The sequence below is a fragment of the Mya arenaria genome, chromosome 12, assembly GCF_026914265.1.
Source record: "Mya arenaria isolate MELC-2E11 chromosome 12, ASM2691426v1".
NCBI classification, from domain to species: Eukaryota; Metazoa; Mollusca; class Bivalvia; order Myida; family Myidae; genus Mya; species Mya arenaria.
In genome coordinates, this window is record NC_069133.1 from 57193568 (window position 1) to 57221061 (window position 27494).

The 27494-nt window shown below is 37.8% G+C and overlaps 1 protein-coding gene across 1 annotated transcript; it reads right to left on the bottom strand.

The window, feature by feature from the left end:
• LOC128210959 (low-density lipoprotein receptor-related protein 4-like) lies at window positions 1–27494 on the bottom strand. Its single transcript, XM_052915310.1, has 21 exons — window positions 27374–27494; window positions 24458–24932; window positions 23560–23812; window positions 22620–22797; window positions 20448–20552; window positions 19277–19432; window positions 18902–19012; window positions 18424–18583; window positions 17937–18077; window positions 11152–11275; window positions 10199–10355; window positions 9747–9866; window positions 9008–9238; window positions 7353–7539; window positions 6916–7043; window positions 4742–4895; window positions 4418–4530; window positions 1995–2126; window positions 1615–1885; window positions 1270–1444; window positions 1–1115 (listed from the first exon to the last, which is right to left on the bottom strand). The coding sequence occupies exons 1-21, from the start codon at window positions 27438–27440 to the stop codon at window positions 870–872; spliced, it is 3684 nt and encodes a 1227-aa protein (XP_052771270.1). The 5' UTR covers window positions 27441–27494; the 3' UTR covers window positions 1–869.

A 27494-nucleotide genomic window follows, 5' to 3' on the forward strand; every position in this document is an offset into this window, starting at 1 on the left:
GAAGATATTATATCGCTATTTTATTGCAAAAAAAGCATTTGATAAAAAAAATTGAACATCATATAATATATGTAATGTTATTCAAATCGTCCAGGGAAAATGTAAGTATGCTTACCAAGAAATAAAAAAATCCTGAACTCCTTAAATAAAGTATTATTTAATATGACGACACGTGACCGATCGTAAAGCAACAGATAAGACGCAAATGGTTCTATGTTCACTATTAAGAATACAAGCACATGGGGAAAATATACACACCATTAATAGTATATATGAAAAGGGGCACACTATAAGATGACTTAAATAATCAAACCAACAAAAGCATACATTTTGTGTAAAGTTCAAATGAATAGTACATTAAAGTCAAATGAGTTAAAGATAATGATGCGTTAAAATTAAAAACAAACTTGAACTGTTTACGGTATATTTAAGAACACGTCATAAAAGCTGATTCATGAGATGCAATACCTATTACTTTATAAAGATATAGTTAACATTCGAGATGTTCGGTATCTATTGTAGGTTTCACTAATGACGTCATGGAAACAATATAACATATTGACGCCATCAAATGTTTACAAATATTCAGTACATACTTACTCTATACAAACATGTTGACATAAAAATACGATATTTTTTATACCCAAAAATTGAACGTATTACAGAGATATACATTTTTTTTTTAATCAAAGTTAATCCAAAGCCTCCCCATATTTGTGTACAATGGATTAACATGCCATTTACATTGTTTAGTTACTCATATAGCATGCCGTTTCGGCAACGCTAGGCTGTAGAGTTCATCCCAGAAATGGTATGTGTAGTGATTCAGAAGCTTTCATTTCTCGCCGGTCAAGTTCCTAGTTGCTGATCTAGCCGACATAGCTGTCACCGGTTTCCGAAGGCGTCACATAATTGGAATGTTCGGTATGGCCGGAAATAAACGACAGGGCGCTTACCTCCGTGGTGCTCGGCAATGTGCTGAAGTGGCGTTCCGGTAGCGTGGTTTGGGGGTCGGTCCCGTTAGCCTCATACGGAAGTGGTGGAGCAATGTCGCAAGGTATCATATCGTACATGGTGTCTCGTTGGGGGAAGTGGAGGTAGTCGTTACTTTGTGTCTACAAAGTGGAAATAGACAGACATGCATAAGGCTTTGTCATTATTCGAGGAGTTAATGTCTACATAATATGTTTTAAACTTGACCAGATTTAATAAAGTTTCCATTTTGAAAAAGAAATTGATTTATTTGGACAAAAATCAGGGAATACGCACCGCACTGTATTCCGGATTTTTTGTTGGCCTAATTGCCGCTACATATTGTGGGGATTCGTACTCGTGACTCTCAAGCCCGCGAATTTCGACGCTAGCCCCTTGGAAAACGGCGCTGTGATCGAACCCTTCATTGTCGTTCAGGTACCGGGGACCGCTATCAGCTCGCCTTTTCCGCCTTAAGAGACAGACATTCATACATTTGTTTTCATCTCCATAAGTTTTCAAGATGTAAGATTTTAATCAAATAACTAATACATGTGAATTTCGTATTTAATCAATTTCGACGATGGCTTAAAGTTGAACTATATTTTTAACATCACTTATTTGTGAAATAAGATTCCGTACACAAAGCAGATGGCACAGACGATAACGACGGCAACAATGAGCACAAGAGCACCTCCAGCACCACCGCCAATATATGGGATCATGGAAGCACCATTAATGGCGGCAGCGGGCGTCCCCTGCACGCTCGTACTGGACCGCGACGGTGAAGAAGTTGTTGTTACGGGTGTAGACGTAGTTCTGGTAGGGACAGTTGTTGTGCTTGACGTTGTTGTTTGAGTAGTAGTTGCCACGGTAGGTGTGGACAAAGTAGTTTTTATAGTTGTTGTTTGAACTATAACGACAAAGTAAATCGAGTATTGACACCGTATGTTCTTTTAAAAACGGCCAATGCATACACTTTCATTTATACTGATTATAATTCAGAATACAGTACATCTTACCATCCGAGCAAGTCTTCCAATCTGGTAATAAGGACACACCATCTGCGCATGCGCACGTATATCCATCAAAGTGAGGGAGACAAAGTGTGCTGCAGTCAGCTCTGCCATTGTTCGGGCTGCAGGAACTGGTAACTGATAATACACACGTAGACAGGTTATTTTTGTAAATGCAAGTACCGTATTTAAACGAAGAACTTCATCGCATCGGTCCATTGTTAGTATTTTATATATTTTAATTAAATGTATATTTCAATATAATGGTATTCCTAATGCGCTATCTACAACAAACGCATTACGCAACGCATGAAACTGTTATTGCTTTTTGGTGATCGGTTTATCAGCGATACAAGTAAAGAGACGTGTTTTATTTCTAGATTCTGACACTCGTCGTTATATTTAGTGGAACCTATATTATTGATAGACCACAGGCCAGCACATTAATTTGTATTCTTTAATTAAATGTTCTTAGAGTTACAAATTATTTATATTTATGAAGTGAACATGGACCTTACCTGTGATATAAAATATAGTACAATATCCTCGAAACACAGGTGGGGTAGCACAAATTTTATAGACATTAAAACGTTTTATTGCATAACCCCACCCGATTACATTACATGTAAGTTTCAAATTTACTATTTCCCATGTGTTAGCTGACTATTAAGTTTCATCACAATACGGAGCTTCAACATTGACACTTACTGGTTTACTGTACTTAAATCACTATTTGTTTTACCCTAGATTATTCGCTTATTGCAAGTAAACTCCGTTTTTATGTTGAACCTTTACACTGCGTCAGCCAATTTATTGTATACATTCATGCACTTCCTTTTCGCCCAAAGTCACAAAGTACATCTGCGCATAATTTCACGGTTAGTGATTTGTAGTTACCACTGTTATATTCAATAAGCTTGCTCATTCATACTACATTCCAGTCTTGTTTACATCAGCTCTAAGCCATTCACGTTTCAATTTTGATCGCATTTGAGATCGATCAAGTTGATCGATACTTTTCGATTCACTTTTCGATTCATTTCGATCAATTATTTGATCGACACATTTTATCGAGGATAGAAAGGCTGCGATTTTTCGGGTCATGGTTCAGAAATGTTTGGCATTATTGAGTGCAGCCGCATTATTGAGAATATTGATTTAAAGTTTGACGCTAGTAAAAGTACGTTATAGCGGCAATATCTGAATTACTTAAAACGGCTAGACATTGCTTTACATAATTTTATACAAATTTATAGTAACTTTATATAAATGAGACATTAACTTTTAATGATATTTTACTTATTAACTTTCATTAATGATATTGTTGAATGTGACAGTGAAGGCTAACTTAAATGCATTTTTATTGTAAAAATTATAAACTTTACGCAGCGGCATATAATATACGGTCACAGATTAACGCGATAATCGAGGGTATATTGTTTCAACGTTATTTGAAAAATTCTTTATCCGTCCATGAAAATATAACTTGTAAACTTTTAAGGTGTTTTTCTTTTGTGTTGCACGTATGCATATATAAATTGAAAGAATGTCATAAAGCCAGTTTAATGTGTCAACACATGGAGCAAAACTAAGGCACGGACATATTATAGATAACTTTTGGGGGAACGACTTTGAACATAAACTGTATATCTGACAGTCTTAAAGATAAATATCGCGATAGTTGGTGTTTTTACTGAATAGTACCGGTGTTACAGTTTAACAAGTTTTGTCTAACCATTGAATGTCTCTGTCCTTAATTTAAACCAGCCCGATAAATCTTACCCTAAGTACCCCGAACACCCAACAATATGAAATATCAATGGTAACGAAAGTTGGAATGAGCGACGTTTATTAATAATTAACTTGTTTTCTGGTCAGTTAGGCAAACAAGGTTTGACGTCCAGCCTGTAAAGTTGAAGCACTGCAATACTTAACGGTTAAGTCAAGCAGATAATACTGTCTTTAAATGTAGATAAAGCTGTTGATATCAACAACAACAAGTAACTATTTGTCATTGTTTGATAAACATCTTTATCAACTATGACTGGAAAGGTTTTTGTTTAACATAAACTCAGTAAGATTTAATAAGAGTTTTTGGACAGAAAACTGGCGAAAAGTTTTCATACAACGACTGACTGCATCGATAGACGTTCAATCCTTAATAATGCGCTTAAGGCATTCGAGACATAACACATTAAATGCCTAGTGGTCCTTCTATAGTTTGTAATCATGCATGATAGTTATCTGGTGTAATTGAAAAAGGGCGGGTATAAAACAATTTATATTTAGTATTTACTTGGTGTAAAGCATGACGGAACAATATTATATGTCCATGTGGCATTAAGCCGGCGTAAGGGACAAAAATGTTTTCAATATATTCCAATATTTCAATTTCATGACTTAAGGGGAACAGGAGAAGTCCAAATTACCTGATATGGAAAAAGAAGAACTGTACACGGCGATGGCATCCAGTCTTCCAAGTTCGGCGTTCTCAGCAAACTTTACAATCTCCTTAGTGTGGATATCTATTCGTGTAATGTACCTGTAATGGTCAATTTAAATCAGGTAAAATTATTCGAGGCATCACAAGGAGGACGTGTACACTTTTAAATGTACTATTGTATGTTGTAATCTACAAGCATCAAATAAAAATTTCTCGAGTTGTATAAGAAAAATTTGAGGACGCCATTTTTGCAGTTATGTGTTTGTGAAGTTATAAAAATATTTAGTCAACACGGATTAATGCTACATACACTTTGTTCCATGCGGAGTAAAACAGGTAGTCGTCCAACAGCTTGATATCCATGAGATGCGCCCCGGGATCCTCGTGAAACACGGAGCACGAGCCGCTGAACGTGCATGCGTATATCCGGTCAGAATTTCCGTCCGTTACATACACGGTCTTGGCTGTGTAAGATAATCGCCGGAAAAACAAGGATAAATAAACTACGTATGAATAGTTTAGTTAATGAGAATAGAACTACAATATTCCTGACTCAGAACAATATAAAGCATAAAAGGGAAAGGCTTTTTTCTTCAATTTGGATTTTTTAATATATTCATGTACAGCGACGGATCATATTACTACAGAGGAGACGAAACATTTTTGTTTGTCTACTTGTATGTGTATCTACCCGATTACCGACTCACGCAAACATCGTTTTCTTCGGGTTTTGCATTTCCGTTGACCTTGTTTACACCTACACAAGCCTGTGACAAAAATCTCACATTACTTATTACCGACTACACGCGATAAAAACTTTTGAAAGTACACAATCATGAATGTCACAGCGCTCAAGAACAAACAACTAACATTTCGTATATTCAGTATAATTTTATTTATACAGTTTTGTGTATAACTGTCTTATCTATATACTCGTTAATGCATTTTTTTATTGTCGATTTCCTTTATATGTTTTGATTGATGATTTTCTGTATCATAACACCATTGCTGTGATATTCAAGTTTCTTTGCCTTACTGTACATTGTTATCATGTGATAATGTGTAGTTCTTCATTAAAGCTACAAACTGAAACTGAGATACCTCTATATAATAAATAAGATGGCGGGGGTTGTCTAGCTTTGACTATGTCAAATATGAATTGGTGGTAAGTTGGGCTTTTCCATCATCTAATTGAAATTACGCCACAATGTAACCTTGCTAGCTCGGCCGCTTGGTCGTTTATTTGCATTATGTTAAAAAGAAATGTAAACAAGTTTTAAAATGAAGCAATCATTTCCGAGAATTATCATCTGGGATTAACTCGCTGTTCAGTTCACTGTGTGGGAATAGACATATAGACAGCGGAATAATAGAAAACGACCAAGAATAGACGGAATAGCCACTATAAGAACAATAAGGAATAGCGACTAGAAGAACAAGACGAAAGAAAACTGTTAGGGTAAGTTTAATTATTATATATTTTACAACGATTGTGAAGAAAGTTATGTTAGCTTAAACTAAGTCACTCTCGTTGGCACGATGTTGCGAGAGAGTGTGGTCTTGTGTTATAGGCGAAACCGGAGTACCCGGAGAAAACCCACTTGTCCGGCTTGGTGACCACTAACCAAACTTACATGTGCCCAGGCCGGGAATCGAACCTGGGTCGCCTTGGTTAGGGTTGGTGGACATAATCCTGTATTGAAAGTATTTGGTATTACCTTTACCTGTAAATAATCAACAATATGATTGCACTATGTCTGAGGTTACTGTAAAAGGAGTTTAAACAGAAACAAGTTTCACCAAATGGTCATCGGTGAGAACATGATTGGGGTCAACATCAGAATCAGCTAGCATGGACAAGAGGTAATGACATTTGACTGTCAATATAAACTGGAATAAAATTGTTCATTTCAATAGATGTAAGACCAATGTAAAAGTGTATATGGCACCATGTGTGCCTCACCATGTGTGCCTCACCATGTGTGCCTCAGCCCTGAATGCCCAGCAAATCTCAGTTTAAGTATTTGAGCGTTCACCTTTCGCTTCGGTTAGACGATTGCCATTGACACATGAAATGTGCAAACATTGATTGAGATTATTTACGATGACATTTCGGAAACTTGTAACTAGGCATATCCAACACGTTTCGTGGAATTGAGAGGCTTTCCCAACCACAGCGTGCCAATATTACCGGAAATGTTGGATACTATCAAACACACTTTCCGTAAATAAAAGGTTTATTCCAGGGACTGGGGACACGCATTCATCTCACCTACGCAAACAATTTTCTTACCTGAAGAATGCTGAAGATAATAAAAAGCCAAAGATGTTTTAACCTTGTTATCGGAAAACTACCCATGAAGAAATGTCAACATGGCAATCTTTATAAAAAATATGAGCCGTCGATGTATAGAAACAAAATAAGTTTGCCAAAATAACAAGTCAATATAGCTACTAAGGTACAAATGAGCGTATGTAGCAAACCTTTACTGCTGATTGCAATGCCGTTTGGCCACAACATCTTGTCGTATACGCGGGTTATTTCCGACCCGTCCATGTTAGCTCGCATTAGGACAGCAGGCGTCGTCCCGTGGTCAGTCCAGAACATTAAACTGCCAGAAAATATTCGCATTCAAAGCACTAGCATATCTTTCTGAAGTATCGACTCGATAACGGGATATAATGTTATTGAACTAACATTTAATACACTTTTAACATTGATTATAATTCTAAATTATAGATACTACTGTCATATGTATACAGCTAATGCTTTTACAAAGAGCTTTACTCACGTACAGTGTCCTACTTTTTAACTGTCAATCTTACATTTGTTCCAACGTGACCATAATATTTTATTTAAAGCAAGATTCGTTAGATGTCAACGACAGTACAGATTCTGAAGATTAATAATACTAGCATACCCCTGTTCCGGGTCCAGCGCTATGGCCCGTGGGTTTTGCCCATACTTGACAATTTTCTTATGTACCCCATCTGGCGTTACAACGGCTATCCCCGAAAATCCGAGGTCGTCTGTCCTTACAGATGTGTAAAATATATTTCCCGTGCTGTAGTCAATCGCCATTCGGTCGGGATGTGCGTAATACCTTCCTTAAATATGCGAAATAGTTTTCTTTTATTGACATCAGGTAAAATTGATCATGCTACTTGTTACTACTGTTTTTTGTTGTTGTTTTTTTGTTTGTTTGTTTTTTGTTGTTGTTTTTTTTTTTTTTGGGGGGGGGGGTCATTCTGTGTTTTTGTCTGGTGTTAGTTTGATGTTCTGTCTTGTTTGTTTGTAGTTTTTTTTTTTTTTGTATTTACCTGACACGTGAATGTTTAATATATTTATTTATATATACATATCATCATACATACTGAATGTTATTTGTATATTTCATGAAATATGTATATGTTTATAGACAATGTACTATGTACACGTCGGAATATATATTCCGCCTAAAAGTATCAAGTGAATTTCAAGTCCAATCCATGCTTCTGATTTGCGATTTTTTTGTATTCTATGCCTATGACGTTTGTCCTGGGTCATTAAACGGGGTTTATTTTTATATTTCCCCTACTGAGCTTGTTTCTTTAGTTTTTCATATAAATTTATATATACAGTCTATTAATGGAATTCACACCACAAATGCAACTTACTGCCGTCTTTATCGATTTGGCATATTCCTTTACGTATAACAATATACCAATTACTGAAGATGCGGGGTTATTACAACTCAAAACATCTATAAGACTAACTATGTAAAGAAGTCATTGACTTATTTTTGTATATCTGTACGGAAATCTAGACCGCTTTTTATTTGAGAATCATCATCTTTATTTGCATTCAAATTTCAATTAAAAAAAAAACATTATGACAAAACAATGGCTTTAGTGAATGTTTGTCTTTTTAAATTGTTTGTTTTAAATGCGATTTGTTTTTGTCTTTCATAATTTTGAACATTATATAAGTTGTGTTTGAATGTCGTCTTGTGCATAATTGTTTGTTCTTTAGAAATTTTAAACAACCTCTTGCCAGGTTATGACATAAAATAATCGATTATACATTGTTCAAAAGCATTCATGAACAAATCTATATTTCCTAAATAGTATGCAATACAAATGGATCAAAATTCATTGAAGAATTTTGTTTTTATTTTGGTACCAGAGGTTGCATCCGGAGTCATTCGTATTATGTGTTCCAAATTGACCTTCCTATGGGTGCGGAAAAATGCATTGCGATAACACTTGTACCTTAAGGTTTATTAAGATTTTAAAACAACAACCTTTTCCATATCACAGGTGTAGATAATTTGCTTGGCATACATTCATGTCTTTACATAAGAAATCGTATTTTTTAGTTTTAATGCTATAAATTATAAGCTGATATGTACATATATGTACTTTCAATTGCATCGTTTGCGTATTATATTTTCAAGTCACTAACCGAATTTGACCAAAATCACGGTTCAAACTATGGCTACTTAAGAACTAGAGCAGCTTAACATTCAATATAATCGTTCAAACACTATTTGTTTATAATATAAAACCAGACTTTTGGCGTAATATAGTTGCTTACCGACATCGACCAAAACTTCATAATCGGTACCATCGAGGTTGACTTGTTGCAAGAGATAGTCGCCTGTATCTCCCCAGATCACCTTTCCGGTAAGATGGTTGTACTCTAGTCCGACCGGGTTTTGTATCATATCAGAATCTAATCCTCGGGCCTCACCATTTACCAAGGACACTTGGTATATTTTGTCGTGTGTCCAATCAACAACGAATAGAAAGTCGTTCAATAGAGGCTCTTAAATAGAAAGAACGTATTGGTATTTCAAATTTGAGAGAATGCAAAAGGCTACTTGCATGGGCAAGTGCTCTGGTGTGAGTGCTACGTCATCCAGATATGTACAATGTTCAAGTTAAAAGCCTCAAGTCGATATCGAAGTCACATATAAACTGTGTGAATTTGAGTAGGCTAACGTGTTAAGCGGGATTTTATGTACCATATTTCAACGATTATTGAAACATTAAGATACGCACGAGAAAAGCATGAGTCTACACGAAACATTGATATCCACAAAGAACTGTTATGTTATGCAACTGTTTACTCATACGGGTACAGGAACAAGAACAAAACATCATGTAAAGATATGGGGACAAGCCCACCAAGAAGCGTTTCACAACCTTTTTATGAAATTAGCAAGTTCAGCTTTTGTTTATCAAAAATCAAGCAGACGTTTTTTAGGCTTAAGGTGTTTTTATTTTGAACTCATTTGTGAAACAATAAGGTGTCATCTGAAAGTAAAACTTACGCGAGGAGCATGTTTCCTTGTTCGCTTCCAGGGTAAAGCCGTATTCACACTGACATACGCGATTCCTGCCGATTGGTAAACAGATGTGTTCACAATCACCGTTTGCTACATCGCATGGTCCTGTTAAAGATGGAGACAAAACTTAAAGAATATTCCGATAGGGTATGCTTGTTTATTTCAATGCAATATAGCAAACAATCTCATCGATAGAGCACCATTATATATGTAGTGTAAAATATGGCAATTCAAGAATAAAATACAGATTAAGCAAGAATGCTGAAAATGGACACTATGAAACTGCAAGGCGGTTTAGGAAAGAGGTAGTTTTTGTCGTTGAAACAAGTTCATACTTAACGGTCAAACTGCTTGTTTGTTTATTTTTAATTTAATCAGTAGTATGGCAGATAGAATGTGGATTTTAATTTTATATCAAATAAGGAAACAGTATTAACCGTAGAGATGCGCTTGGGTAGTGATATCCAGTATCGCAATGTCAGTAACATTGATTAGAGTCGACAGTGTGTCTTCCATCGACACATGCAGCAAGTCTATAAGGTCAACTTCCCGCTCATATGATGGGAAATTGATATCAACCATGAACAGGTAATTCTGAAATACGAAGGTGCATCATCTATCAATACCAATCCATCTATCTATCTATTGTCTGTCAGTCTGTCTGTCTGTCTGTCTATGTGTCCGTCCGTCCGTCCGTCCGTCTGTAGAGCTATAAACGGGCAAACTTTTCTTATTTGAATTCTTAGAACTAGATCGTATTTTGACAGCCTATTGGATTTACCGAACGTGCTTTTATAGTTATCGATGTCAGTTTTAGATAGAAATTAGGACGCATAACATAATTAAATTGCATCAAAAATGCTCTTGAAGTAGCCTCTGTTGAGATTTATTCCCGAATGTAAGAGTATTTGCTTTACCTTGAATATTCGTCGTTACTATATGTAAAGTGTAAACTACCGTTGCTGTATTCTGTGAACATTCTAAAATACCAGGATCAGTCGATATACTGGAAAAGACGTTGGACACTATTTTTTTTCCAGGAATATAATTGTTCAAAATACGTTTGTAAAACGGGTTGCAAATAACGATTGCTATTGCCTTTTTACTGGTTTCACTTTCTCTGTTGCCTTTGCTGGCCGCGATGGCATACCTGATTAAATACTAAATCATACAATACCATGTTACTGTGCACAAATCACGGGTCCAAGAAGCTTTGAAAGAGAGACACAACTAATACATTTTGAATCAAAATAGCCTTATCAACAAAATTTGGTATACCGCAGTATTATATAAAACATGTAATATAATATACAGGAAGTTTTTGTTTAAGTAGTTGATTTCAGTTTAAAAAGGGATGAAATTAAATAAGTAGACACAAATGTATGCTTACCTTATAAGTATGTATTCTGGACGGCGAAAACGTAGAAGACCAGATATTGGGTGTTGACAGGACTTTATGGTTGGTCCCGTCGAGCCGAATGGTTTCTATGAAGTCGTCATTGATATAATATACCCTGAAAGGAGATAGTAATTTATGCTTTTTGCCAGGAAAAAAAACAACAGCTGGATATATAATTCGATATAACAAGGCATTCAGACACATATTCCGGTATGACATGATTAAGCTTTCCGCACTCGTCTTACGCATATGCCGATATTACATGATCAAGCGGCCCGCACTCGTGTAAGGCATTTGCCGGTATATCATGGCCAAGCTGCCCTTACTCGCGTAATGCATATGCCGGTATCACATGATCAAGCTGCCCGCACTCGCGTAACTCCTATGTTGAAATTACATGATCAAGCTGACCGCACTCGTATAACGCGTATGCCGGTATTACATGGCCATGATGCCCGCACTAGCGTTACGCATAGGCCGGCTTTACATAATCAAGTTGCCCGCACTCGTGTTACTCATATGCCGGTTTAACATAATCAAGATGCCCTGACCGGTTTTACATGTTCAAGATGCCCGCTCTCGCGTTACTCATATGACGGTTTTACATAATCAAGATGCCCTGACCGGTTTTACATGTTCAAGATGCCCGCTCTCGCGTAACGCATAGACCGGTTTTACATAATTAAGATGCCCGCACTCGCGTTAAGCATATGCCGGTTTTAAATAAACAAGATGCCCGCACTCGCGTTACTCAAATGCCGGTTTTACATAATCAAGATGCCCGCACTCGTGTTATGCATAGGCCGGTATTACATGATCTAGCTGCCCGCACTCGCATTACTCATATGCCGATTTTACATAATCAAGATGCCCGCACTCGTGTTACACATATGCCGGTATTACATGATCAAGCTTCCCGCACTCGTGATACTCTTATGCCGGTACTACATGATCAAGCTTCCCGCATTCGTGTTACGCATACGCCGGTTTTACATGACAAAACTGAATACACTCGTGATACTCTTATGCCGGTACTACATGATCAAGCTTCCCGCATTCGTGTTACGCATATGCCGGTATCACATAATCAAGCTGCCTGCACTCGTGTTACTCATACGCCGGTTTTACATAATCAAGCTGCCCGCACTCGTGTTACGCACATCCGGTTTTACATAATCAAGATGCCAGCACTCGCGTTTCTCATATGCCGATTTTACATAATCAAGCTGCCCGCACGCGAGTCACTCATAGACCGGTTTTACATAATCAAGATGCCCGCACTCGTGTTACGTATATGACGGTATTACATAATCAAGATGCCCTGACCGGTTTTACATAATCAAGATGCCCGCTCTCGCGTAACGCATAGGCCGGTTTTACATAATCAAGATGCCCGCACTCGCGTTACGCATATTCCGGTTAAACATAATCAAGATGTCCGCACTCGCGTTACGCAGATGCCGGTTTTACATAATCAAGATGCCCGCACTCGCGTTACTCAAATTATGCCGGTTTTACATAATCCAGATGCCCGCACTCGTGTTACGCATATGCCGGTTTTACATAATCAAGATGTCCGCACTCGCGTAACGCATATGCCGGTTTTACATCATCAAGATGCCCGCACTCGAGTTACGCATATGCCGGTTTAACATAATCAAGATGCCCGCACTCGCGTTACGCATATTCCGGTTTAACATAATCAAGATGCCCGCACTCGCGTTACGCATAGGCCGGTAATACATGATCAAGCATCCCGCACTCGCGTTACTCATATGCCGATTTTACCTTATCAAGCTTCCCGCATTCGTGTTACGCATAGGCCGGTTTTACATAATCAAGATGCCCGCACTCGTGTTACTCATATGCCGGTTTAACATAATCAAGATGCCCTGACCGGTTTTACATGTTCAAGATGCCCGCTCTCGCGTTACTCATATGACGGTTTTACATAATCAAGATGCCCTGACCGGTTTTACATGTTCAAGATGCCCGCTCTCGCGTAACGCATAGACCGGTTTTACATAATTAAGATGCCCGCACTCGCGTTAAGCATATGCCGGTTTTAAATAAACAAGATGCCCGCACTCGCGTTACTCAAATGCCGGTTTTACATAATCAAGATGCCCGCACTCGTGTTATGCATAGGCCGGTATTACATGATCTAGCTGCCCGCACTCGCATTACTCATATGCCGATTTTACATAATCAAGATGCCCGCACTCGTGTTACACATATGCCGGTATTACATGATCAAGCTTCCCGCACTCGTGATACTCTTATGCCGGTACTACATGATCAAGCTTCCCGCATTCGTGTTACGCATACGCCGGTTTTACATGACAAAACTGAATACACTCGTGATACTCTTATGCCGGTACTACATGATCAAGCTTCCCGCATTCGTGTTACGCATATGCCGGTATCACATAATCAAGCTGCCTGCACTCGTGTTACTCATACGCCGGTTTTACATAATCAAGCTGCCCGCACTCGTGTTACGCACATCCGGTTTTACATAATCAAGATGCCAGCACTCGCGTTTCTCATATGCCGATTTTACATAATCAAGCTGCCGGCACGCGAGTCACTCATAGACCGGTTTTACATAATCAAGATGCCCGCACTCGTGTTACGTATATGACGGTTTTACATAATCAAGATGCCCTGACCGGTTTTACATAATCAAGATGCCCGCTCTCGCGTAACACATAGGCCGGTTTTACATAATCAAGATGCCCGCACTCGCGTTACGCATATTCCGGTTAAACATAATCAAGATGTCCGCACTCGCGTTACGCAGATGCCGGTTTTACATTATCAAGATGCCCGCACTCGCGTTACTCAAATTATGCCGGTTTTACATAATCAAGATGCCCGCACTCGTGTTACGCATATGCCGGTTTTACATAATCAAGATGTCCGCACTCGCGTAACGCATATGCCGGTTTTACATCATCAAGATGCCCGCACTCGCGTTACGCATATGCCGGTTTAACATAATCAAGATGCCCGCACTCGCGTTACGCATATTCCGGTTTAACATAATCAAGATGCCCGCACTCGCGTTACGCATAGGCCGGTAATACATGATCAAGCTTCCCGCACTCGCGTTACTCATATGCCGATTTTACCTTATCAAGCTTCCCGCATTCGTGTTACGCATAGGCCGGTTTTACATAATCAAGATGCCCGCACTCGCGTTACGCATATTCCTGTTTAACATAATCGAGATGCCCGCACTCGCGTTACGCATATGCCGGTTTTACATAATCAAGATGCCCGCACTCGTGTTACGCATATGCCGGTTTTCATAATCAAGATGCCCGCACTCGCGTTACGCATATGCCGGTTTTACATAATCAAGATGCCCGCACTCGTGTTACGCATATGCTGGTTTTACATAATCAAGATGCCCGCACTCGTGTTACGCATATGCCGGTTTTACATAATCAAGATGCCCGCACTCGTGTTACGCATATGCCGGTTTTACATAATCAAGATGTCCGCACTCGCGTTACGCATATGCCGGTTTGACATAATCAAGATGCCCGCACTCGCGTTACGCATATGCCGGTTTAACATAATCAAGATGCCCGCATTCGCGTTACGCATATTCCGGTTTAACATAATCAAGATGCCCGCACTCGCGTTACGCATATGCCGGTTTTACATAATCCAGATGCCCGCACTCGCGTTACGCATATGCCGGTTTAACATAATCAAGATGCCCGCATTCGCGTTATGCATATGCCGGTTTAACATAATTAAGATGCCCGCATTCGCGTTACGCATATTCCGGTTTAACATAATCAAGATGCCCGCACTCGCGTTACGCATATGCCGGTTTAACATAATCAAGATGCCCGCACTCGCGTTACGCATATGCCGGTTTTACATAATCAAGATGCCCGCACTCGCGTTACGCATATGCCGGTTTAACATAATCAAGATGCCCGCATTCGCGTTACGCATATGCCGGTTTAACATAATCAAGATGCCCGCACTCGCGTTACGCATATTCCGGTTTAATATAATCAAGATGCCCGCACTCGCGTTACGCATTGGCCGGTATTACATGATCAAGCTTCCCGCACTCGCGTTACTCATATGCCGATTTTACCTTATCATGCTTCATGCATTCGTGTTATGCATATGCCGGTATTACATGATCAAGCAGCCCACACTCGTGCTATGCATACGCCGGTTTTACATGACAAAACTGAATACACTCGTGATACTCTTATGCCGGTACTACATGATCAAGCTTCCCGCATTCGTGTTACGCATATGCCGGTATCACATAATCAAGCTGCCTGCACTCGTGTTACTCATACGCCGGTTTTACATAATCAAGCTGCCCGCACTCGTGTTACGCACATCCGGTTTTACATAATCAAGATGCCAGCACTCGCGTTTCTCATATGCCGATTTTACATAATCAAGCTGCCGGCACGCGAGTCACTCATAGACCGGTTTTACATAATCAAGATGCCCGCACTCGTGTTACGTATATGACGGTTTTACATAATCAAGATGCCCTGACCGGTTTTACATAATCAAGATGCCCGCTCTCGCGTAACGCATAGGCCGGTTTTACATAATCAAGATGCCCGCACTCGCGTTACGCATATTCCGGTTAAACATAATCAAGATGTCCGCACTCGCGTTACGCAGATGCCGGTTTTACATTATCAAGATGCCCGCACTCGCGTTACTCAAATTATGCCGGTTTTACATAATCAAGATGCCCGCACTCGTGTTACGCATATGCCGGTTTTACATAATCAAGATGTCCGCACTCGCGTAACGCATATGCCGGTTTTACATCATCAAGATGCCCGCACTCGCGTTACGCATATGCCGGTTTAACATAATCAAGATGCCCGCACTCGCGTTACGCATATTCCGGTTTAACATAATCAAGATGCCCGCACTCGCGTTACGCATAGGCCGGTAATACATGATCAAGCTTCCCGCACTCGCGTTACTCATATGCCGATTTTACCTTATCAAGCTTCCCGCATTCGTGTTACGCATAGGCCGGTTTTACATAATCAAGATGCCCGCACTCGCGTTACGCATATTCCTGTTTAACATAATCAAGATGCCCGCACTCGCGTTACGCATATGCCGGTTTTACATAATCAAGATGCCCGCACTCGTGTTACGCATATGCCGGTTTTCATAATCAAGATGCCCGCACTCGCGTTACGCATATGCCGGTTTTACATAATCAAGATGCCCGCACTCGTGTTACGCATATGCCGGTTTTACATAATCAAGATGCCCGCACTCGTGTTACGCATATGCCGGTTTTACATAATCAAGATGCCCGCACTCGTGTTACGCATATGCCGGTTTTACATAATCAAGATGTCCGCACTCGCGTTACGCATATGCCGGTTTGACATAATCAAGATGCCCGCACTCGCGTTACGCATATGCCGGTTTAACATAATCAAGATGCCCGCATTCGCGTTACGCATATTCCGGTTTAACATAATCAAGATGCCCGCACTCGCGTTACGCATATGCCGGTTTTACATAATCAAGATGCCCGCACTCGCGTTACGCATATGCCGGTTTAACATAATCAAGATGCCCGCACTCGCGTTATGCATATGCCGGTTTAACATAATCAAGATGCCCGCATTCGCGTTACGCATATTCCGGTTTAACATAATCAAGATGCCCGCACTCGCGTTACGCATATGCCGGTTTAACATAATCAAGATGCCCGCACTCGCGTTACGCATATGCCGGTTTTACATAATCAAGATGCCCGCACTCGCGTTACGCATATGCCGGTTTAACATAATCAAGATGCCCGCATTCGCGTTACGCATATGCCGGTTTAACATAATCAAGATGCCCGCACTCGCGTTACGCATATTCCGGTTTAACATAATCAAGATGCCCGCACTCGCGTTACGCATTGGCCGGTATTACATGATCAAGCTTCCCGCACTCGCGTTACTCATATGCCGATTTTACCTTATCATGCTTCATGCATTCGTGTTATGCATATGCCGGTATTACATGATCAAGTAGCCCACACTCGTGCTATGCATACGCCGGTTTTACATGACAAAACTGAATACACTCGTGTTACTCATATAACGATTTTTACATGATCAAGCTCTCCGCACTCGTGTTACGCATACGCTTGTATTACATGATCAAGCTGCCCGTTCTCGTGTTACGCATATGCCTGTTTTACATGACAAAGCTGAATACACTCGTGTTTCTGATATGCATGTCAAAATGGATACCGTATTGCATGTTATTGCAAACTAAATAAAGTAACCCGATTTTTCGTGGGAGAAATATCATGTGATAGTTGGAAAGTCATTTATTTGCAATATCCGGAGATATTATCTTTTATTTCCATATGCAGATGTTTTATATGCAATCATAAAATGGACTGTATTAAAATGTTTCATTTCAAATGTAAACGAAACGCTCAAATAGCGAAAAGAAAGAAGCTATTTCTCCACAAACATTTTTATTTTGATAAATAGTTTATGTCTGTTTTCAGGCCAATTATGGCCACGTTTTGTCCGCAATCCCTCACATCGGATGCGCATCAGGATTCGGCAACATTTAATAGACCCCTCGATATTTAACCTGATCTTTCTTATCGTATGCGGATTGTGGAAGCTGACGTTGGAAGCAGACAGCCTATACATAGAATAAGGTCTTTTAAGGTCATGCGGGTCAATTTATAGTGGGTGCATTTCTAAAAAATAAACGTAAATAAACAAAAAGCTTACAGGTTTTTATCAAGATCGACGGTCAGATCCACCGCAGACGTAAGATTGTCTTTGTTGACTAAAACTTGTACGTCCGTGCCATCAAGCTGAGATTTGAAGATTTGCCTCTCGATATCTCCACCGGCTATCCACACCATGGCACTAGCAAGGGCAAGGTAGAGTTACATGTTACCATTAAACACACTCAGAGGCAAATACAACAAAAGCTTATAATAGCCAAAAGGAACGTTTTCTTTAAAAAAGATATTTCAAGTAGTTTAGCTACGTTTATAAAATTAAAATACTTTTTTTAGACGGTGTGTACGGCAACAACAATCTCATATAATTTGAAACAGCTATTGTCGTTTAAATATATATTTCTTGCATTTTATCGATATATTTCTCTTACTAACACCTTTACAATGTAATTATCATTCCGAGTTTAAATTCAAATATGAGTGATGGCGATAATGTTTATACAATGGGAATGTGTCATATGAAGAGAAACCTTTGTAGTGGAACAATGCTTATTGATTTCACGTTGTCAAGATTGTCGACCAGTTTATATGACGTGCTATCTGTTTGTGAGAAGACCCAGATTTGCCCAGCGCCATGTGATTTTCCTTGGCACCAATACACGTTCCCGTCTCTCCAATCGACGGCAAGACCTGATACAGGTAATATAAATAATTTCAACACAATATAGAACATGTGAACTACGCTGAAATGCACTAGATGCTTTGACGTGCGTTGTTCAGAAAATAACTTTCAGTTATAACTCATTCTAAAATTTGCACGAGACAAGTGCGTGACTGTATAATTTAAATTATTACTTAAATTAATGACAACATATAAACACGTTTAACAAAAACTATATGGATATATTTATTTTGTAATGAATTTATGTTCAGCATTAGTTTTAGCTGAGTGCATAATCATTTCACACAGATAATTACATAATCGAATAAAGGAACCACACTTCATACCTGTTACTGTCTCTGTGGCAGTAAAAAGCGTCACTACAATACGCATGTCGTCAACGTTCATAGCCTTTACACTATTAGTGTCTGCGTAAATGATTTTACGACCATGCGAATCTGCAAGCAATTTTTTCTTGTTAATACCGTTTTTATGCACGGTAATTAAGATGACATTTTTCTAAAGCTAGTTGTTTCTCATTCGTATATCTAGGTATATATTTGCGATCATTCTATCTTTGACATACTTCGCCAAGCTTGAATGTGTTTCATACGCGTTTAATTTACTCATTTAATGAGACACTTTGATAAATTGAAAGCTGTTTTCTAATAGGCATGTAAAAATGAATCAACGTTTTGTTGAAAATGAGACTGTATACATACCAACAACGATATGAGAAATTGCAGTGCCAACGCCATATTTACATGTCTTGTTCGCCTTTATGTACCATTCTTGGTCGTTGATACCTCTTATATCCGCAATACACACGGCCGTCGGTGTTGACCATACTAACCCGCGATGAAGGGGACCTGCGTCTTCTGTAATATAAAATCATTATATAGATATACCGGATCATAAATATACTAGATCATTAACTCAACATTGCTATCAGATGTTTGCACATATTCGAACTCCACACTGCGGTTACTTGCATTTGCCGTACATTAACCACTACCACCACCACCACATCCTGTGGCATACGAACTTATTTGACGTATTTCAATTAGTAAAGAAGATATTTGTTCAAAATAAAACTTAATGACATGAAGCTGTTTTGTGCATGGTGTAAAGGATTAGGGTTTCTTAGCTCGTCATGGGAGGTGACTGCGTATGACCCTTTTTGATTTGTGAACGAATATGCCACGGACGCCATCTTGAAGGTAGATAACCAAGGTAGGTACAAGTAATTAACAATCCAATTAAATTAATTGTTTTACGAATGAAAAATATTCATCAGACAGTATATCTGACTTTCCAGGTAATGTTTTCAAATCTTACTTAAATATAAAGAATGAATGTAAATAAGAATGCAACAACTGCACGAATTTGCAAAAGGTTACTGCAATTAATAAGACTAGGAAGCTGTGCACAATCGTTTGGTACAAAAGTCGATCAACATACTTGGATGTGTGTATCATTTTAATTTATTATTTAATAAGTGCAGAAATGAGATTGTTTTATTTTATTACTTAACCCTTAAATAGGATGGTATGTTTTGAAAATATTTTTCAATTGGTTTTAAACTTACTCAAATTGTGACAATTTAATCAATGATCGCGTATATCGTATAGGCTTAGGGCCAATTGGTATCATCACACTGAGCTACTAACTGTTATTGTATCGCTGTTTAGTAACTAATATATTATAGCTTTATTCAACATATTTCGTCTTGAAGACGAAAATCCTCGCGACTCAAACAGCTAAAACTTTGAGGCATATACTTCATTATACAACAGAAGTAACGACAGCACGTGCTTATACCGTCGCTGACTTGTAGTAGGTAGCCTTTCCGGCACACACAGTTTAAAAACGGTTATAAAAGAGAGTCCATACCAACACAGACGCTGTTTTGAAACAGGAAGCCCTCTCGACACAGACAGTTGTACGCGGCTTGGCCACTCACACAGATATCGCTGCAAGGATTACTGGCACAGTGGTCTGCAAAGAATTGACTGATGCAAAAGGTATTTGCTAAGTTGTGTAGGTATGTTCGCATGTTCTCTTGAAGTTTAAAATTGATTGCTGTCCCCCACCCCCACCCCACCCAACCACACACACACACACACACTCACACAAATAATAAAATACCTCAAATAGTGAAATATATTATTTGTAAAAATTGGACAACCACTTTAGTGATGTGTCATTTTGCCACAATGTATATAGTCCGAGAAGGCATTGACAGTGTGTACCTACAAATATAGTGAATGATCATCAAACCAGGTGATTTATTATAGCTAGTGTGAGTGTTTCCAAGGTGTTCCGTTCCGTTATGTATGTTTGGCTTCAGTGTGAATACTAATTATCCTGTCATGGCAGTAAACACTTTTTACTAATATATTTTGGTAGTCACGGTATATGCACAATTTATTAAGGCGGGGTGCAAAATGTAATCTTGTGGGCTATATCTCAAACCCATATCCCCTCCATTTTGAAATTCGTCCTCGAATTTCGGAGACAAAGGTCAATTTCCAATGACCTTGAAGTTTATCGTGCAACACGGGTCCCTGGTTGGGCGCCGAATGTAACAGACTGCACAAATTGCTACGTGCAGCTGTCGGGGTTCGAACCCACGACCTTTTGCTCAGCAGACTCTACCGCGTCGCTATAAACGCTATCTTTTAAGCGAGATAGTATAAGTGCCGCTATACACATATCAAATACCCGGTTACACACAATATTTACACTTTTGTATTGATCGCTAAATATGTTCTTAACTGCGCATGTGTCCATGCTGTCCTTGGGATAAAATGTTTACTGTTACACTTCACAATGTAGTTTGCATAATATGTATGTTTTCATCAATTTGTTTCCATTTTTTGGTGAAAATAGTTCTGCAATTATTTGCTTTTAAAGTACTAATATGAAAAAGTAATACAGAAAAGTATACCATGCATAAAGTGATTAGAGTTTGTTTTATTCGCTCCACATTTTATCTGAAATTAAAACGTTATAACATAATTATATTGTTATCTATAAAACTTAAGAAAACAACACTTATTATTTTTATCTGTTTTATTATTTGCGGTTTTTCTTTACATTGTCCTTATCTGCACACAAAGCCCTTTTAAACAATTAAATGAAGAGTCACCAGTTTTCCAAAATTCACCTATGTGAAGGTCAGATACCTTAAACTATTAACACGCACCACAGATATTTGTTATTAATCACCGAATATTCACCACTCAGCGAAGGAGATAATATAAAAAGGAAGTAAGCGACTTATCAAGGCAGTGTATGTAAATATGAAACCATCTTCCTATTTGTATAATAAATGGATTTCACGCTCTATAGATATTCAATATAGAGCAGCCAAACGAGACATGTAAGTATATAATTCAGCATTCGACTGTGGCCCATTGAAATGATATATAAAGCTCTTTTAAAGGACAGTGTATAAGGTATGCATTACAAATCTTAAACAAAATACGCAATATATTAAGCACATGGTTGAAGTATACTCAAGTTTTAATCCGACAAAATAACTCGATTTTGCTAGCTTGCATACGAATTATTGAAAATATGATTTTATTCGATTTGGTCATAGATTCTTTTCCGTTTCTCAACATTTCAAGCCGTTATTTATAACAATAATACGTAATTAATTAATTGTTGGTATTTTGATAGCGACATCACGTACAACGACACGACCGAGAACGGTTTAAGGAAAATCAAGAGAATTTTAAAAACAACAACAATTATTTATGATAGCATTTAGTAGTTGACTCAAACATAATGATAAAGGCGTTGCTTACTGTGGTATTAACAACAGCTTTCTACCATTATAAAATATTATCAAACCATTATATATAGCAGCGATATGTATTTGACTGACCCGTGATAAAGGTATGTGATACCTGTTAAGTTACAGATACGGTGGAGAAAACAGTCTTGTTCAATGCATGTTAGGAGGATATTTTTTACAACTTTGTTTGCATTTGTTTACGATAGTCTCATAGAATTATTCAAACCAATAGCTATAACAGCAGTACGCATTTGACCTACCTGTAATCAAAGGCTGTATTGCCTGCGACACCACTGATACCGCTATGACTTCCAAGCTAACGTCAGGATGTGTCAGGTAAAAATAGGGTAGGTTGTTGTCCAGTTCACCCGTGGTTTTGTTCATAATTATTATCTGGTTCTTGCTCTCCGAGTAGAATGACGTGACGAAAATAGTGTCCTAAAATCGATATGACAATCGATGGTTTAATTTGCATCGTTGAACATTGCATTGTAGTATTCATAAAGTTCAGATTATTAAAAGTACAAATATATTTTATATATAACGCAATGTAATACAAGCCAAGGGACATCAAATGTGCCTTAACAAGAGACACAGCGCTAGAAGAAAGAACACATTACGTACTTATATAACACCGTGAAGGGTGACAAGGCGCTACTCTATAAAACAATTACACATTTAATACCTTAAAGTGTGACACGGCGCTAAAAGATTACAATCATAAAAAAGCTTCGACCTTGATTTGTGACACGGTGCTACAAAACAACAATCATTACACAACTTAGACCATAAAGTATGACACGGCGCTACTATAAACAGCAATTGCACAGCAAGAACTTAAAGCGTGACATGATGCTACAAGATTGCAATCATTACACAATGACCTTGAAGTGCGACACGGCACTACAAAATAATGAAAATTACACAACCAAGACCGTTAAATATATAACACGGCGCTACAAGACAACTATCACACAACAACTAAGACCGTGAAGTGTGACACAGCACTACAAGATAACAAAAAGGACGCAACTAAGACTATGAACTGTGACACGACAACAATATAACGGAAATGACATGTGACATAGCAAACGTTACCGTGAAGTATTGGTCTTTGGTATAAGTGGTATTAAACTAGATCAAGATGCGTCTAATAGCTTACACTGCACTAGAATAGATAATGGGTAATTCATTTACTACCTGAAATAGTGCAATATCGTAGAAATATGTATGAGATAATCTTCTGACAGTTTTTCTGCCCGAGCCGGTGAAGCTAGCCATCTCAACTGTATCCCGGCTTGCGTCCGTCCAAAATATTTTAGAGTTAGCGATGTCGACGTCGATTGCTGTTGGATACAGGATTCCGGTAGAGACGATAACTTTACGATCAGATCCGGTCAGTGTTGATCGTTCAATTTTAGGAGTTGATCCTGCATCGCTCCAGAACAAATAGCTGAAAACGGTAAACACTACGTAATGATTCTGTTGAAAAATCAATTTGATGATGTACATACTTACGAGGTTAAATGTTTTCTTACTGTATAGACTTATGTCAGGCAAAGCAAATATGATAAAAATGATTTATAAAATATATTATCGTATATCGCTTCATCGAATAAAAATGTCGCCTTTAATATAACAGGAAAGAATTATGTTTTACATACTGTTTATTGTGTTATCATTTTTTCTGCTTATTTTACATAGTAGCAGATTGAGCAATTGAATAATAATATGAAAATAGCTACATGTTTACAATGAGCCCGCATATTATTTTAAATGTATTTAACATTACTATTGCTATAATATTCAATCGCCATTTTGTTTCTGCGATGGATGGTAGAGCAAAAAGAAACACATTATATATAGTCAAATTATGTTCAAGAAAAAACAAACAAACAGGTATTCTGCTTTGATGCATTTGTCACAAATGTGTGAGAGTATTATGCATCAGGCCAAATTTTGAATGTGTATGGGTATCTTTTTTCTATTATATTGGCTTTCATATATGATATTTGTGCTTTTAAAAATATCGTTAAAGCTAATCGGTTAGTCCCCGCATTTTATTTGAATTATTAACGGATAATTAAAAACCACTCACTTGTGAATTGGGTCTACAGCAATTCCCAAAGGAAATTTAAGATCCGAATGAAATAATATTTTGAACATTCCGTCATTGTCCAGCGATTGTACAGCAATCCAGCGATACATGGGATCAGTCCAATATAAGTTGTTGGAAATCCAGTCAACAGCCAACTTCACAAATCCCCTTGAAACACCGGCATGAAGTAGGCTCCAAGAGAAATTACCAATAGCCATATCAGTCGTAAAGTTACTCATCATGTAAATGGCAGCCATGTATCGGTCATAGATATACAGCTTCTTCCTGTTGACGTCGACGTCAAGACTCAAGATTGCATGGCTGTAGGACGAGAAAAAGCCGATTCGGTCAGTTAATGAGACGTTCGTACTGTCATGGACAGTTTGAAAGGATGCTATGGAAACGTGTGTGTTGCCGGCTGTGGTAGGACCTTGCATCACAGTACTGATCGCCAGATGGCCCGAACTTTGACCTTCTGAAATAGTTTGATTAATATATGCTCTATAAACAATATTCCAGTTCGTTTTGTTTTCGTTTTCTTGTCTGAAGCATTCATTACAACCTCTTCCTAAGACACGTACGGCTTCCTTTTAAGAAATTCTTACGTATCCAAGAAAGGCTTTCCCCACTTCATTATATATGTATTTCTTTTGTCCTATGAAACTTTAATCAACTTCATTAAAAAATATGGCCTTTAATGCAAATATAAACTTTTAGGTTATACACGATTACACGTATCTTTTAATATGACTTTGAACTTTTAAAGGAGTTGACGGAAGTGGGGGAATGACTAAAGAAAGATATGAATTCGAAATAAATAAATGTATGATACCGTTTTGAATATGTCGTTTAAAAACAATCTTTTTTTAATGTCTTTGTTTGAATCGGAATGGTCAATTTCGTTGGTGAATTTACTTATAATACAGTGGTGTGCCTCCATTCTTGCAACAGAGTTATATATTTTGCGTCTGAGCTTCAATTGAATACAGGTTATTAACTTATGTTATTAAAATTGTATAATACGGGCGATATATACTGTTGCGGCGTTTAGATGCCGAACAACTTAATCATCGGCAATGTAGCCTCATGGGCAAAATTTGCCCCTTGGTTATTTTTGGGCGAGTTTTTATGCCAGTTGAGGCACTGAATGCCAATATGTTTTTGCAAAATATAATCACAATACTGCAGCTATTATGACTAACGTACGGTATCTATATAGGAATTTAAACTTATTGCTACTGAGCATGTTTCTGTAGCCTTTTGCATAAATATTTAAAACCACTCCTATCCAGTTTGTAATACCATGTTGCAATGTTTCAGGGATATAATAAAGTATGTTTATTTAGGTTAGGTCATACTGTCAAATAACATTTAAACTGCAATAATTCATGTTTCAACCTAAAACAACAATAAGAACTAAGAATGTGATTTAAGTTGATAACAGGCAAAGTATTAGTTAAAAAAGGAGTTTGAGAGCAACTAAATGTATTAAAAATTGTATGCAGTCCATTTTGACACAACGTGCGTCCCAAAATACAAAATATATGAAATAACCAAACTTGATTTTTTATTTGTCAATTATTTACTATTACACAACAATATCAAAAATACCCCAAGGCGTGGGTGGGGGGGAGGGGCAAATGAATAGTTGCCCATATTATTTCATATAAAATGCCCACGGGTACCGTTCAATTTTGAACCTGCGATAAGATTTCTTACGAGGGCACATTTGCCACCGAGAGTTAATCACTTCACATAAACGAAACATACTTTCAAAGCACAGTTCATTGTAAACGTCATTTTTTGAACGAAGTTGAAGATATTTCATAAAAAACAGCACACATTTTTATCAACATATTGATAGCACCATTAAACCAAACATATTTTAAAGAGATCGGTCCATCTTGCAGGGCCCTTATGCAAGCACGGAACTTCTTCAATAGTATTTCTTTTTTTAACAGGAAGTCTTTATGTTATTTATTGTCTTTTCTTCCGACTGGATTAAAAATAGAAAGTGAAACAGTTATGCAATGAAGAATATCTTAACAATGAATATAGGTCGACCAATCTATTTTAAGATAATAAAACTAATCAAGTATCGTATCTTTATTTGGTTGTAAATACAACAAAATTTCTAAAGGTTTACATGAAATACGTACAACATTAATAATGCCTATACCGAAAGGTAAAAAATTACAAGCCGATTATTATTTTCACTCACCCACAGTTTCGGGCCCGGAGCAAACAAAACATTACACATTGTTATATTTACCCCTTCTTGATTGATATTAATTGAGAATGAAACAATCATGAATACGTATATCTGAAATGAGTTTTGAAAGTATGGCATTTTTAATATTTCACAGACTTCATAATTATATTCCTGAAATTACTTCAACAAACTATCATGAAATGAATAAAAGTGGTATTAAATACATATATTGATATAATACATTAGTACTTTGGGATTCATTATTCTATCTTATGCGATTTCTTAATAAGCGTTTCGTTGTTTTGCTATTTTAGTCGACATGAAAGTTTAGTTTTGAGTACATATTCCGGGTAGCATTCAACTTTCTTTTGACCAACTCTTGTTAGTTTAAAGATGGCCGAGTTGTTACAGCAATTCAATGCTTTTTGAACCGGGAATACTGTTCCAATAATATTATATTGAATTAGCGATGAACTTTGAATACCATATAAACAATAACAGTTGTCAGTACTACACTTGTTATAATTCCAAATAAGAGCATTACTAAAGAATTCCAATTAAAGTAACCAACACGTATACAATTAATGCTGCCTATTTCGAAATGTTAAAATACTGGATAACATCTAGTTTAACATATCCGCACCTTTTGACAGTATTAAAAGCACTATTAAACCAAACGCTAGCTACTTGTTATTTTTACTTACTCGTATTTTTTGGCCAACATACTAATAGCACAATTAAACTAAACACATTGAAAAGTAATCGCTCCATGTTTCAACGTTACAACATCAGCACGGACCTTCGTTAATATATTTTGTTTTCAAA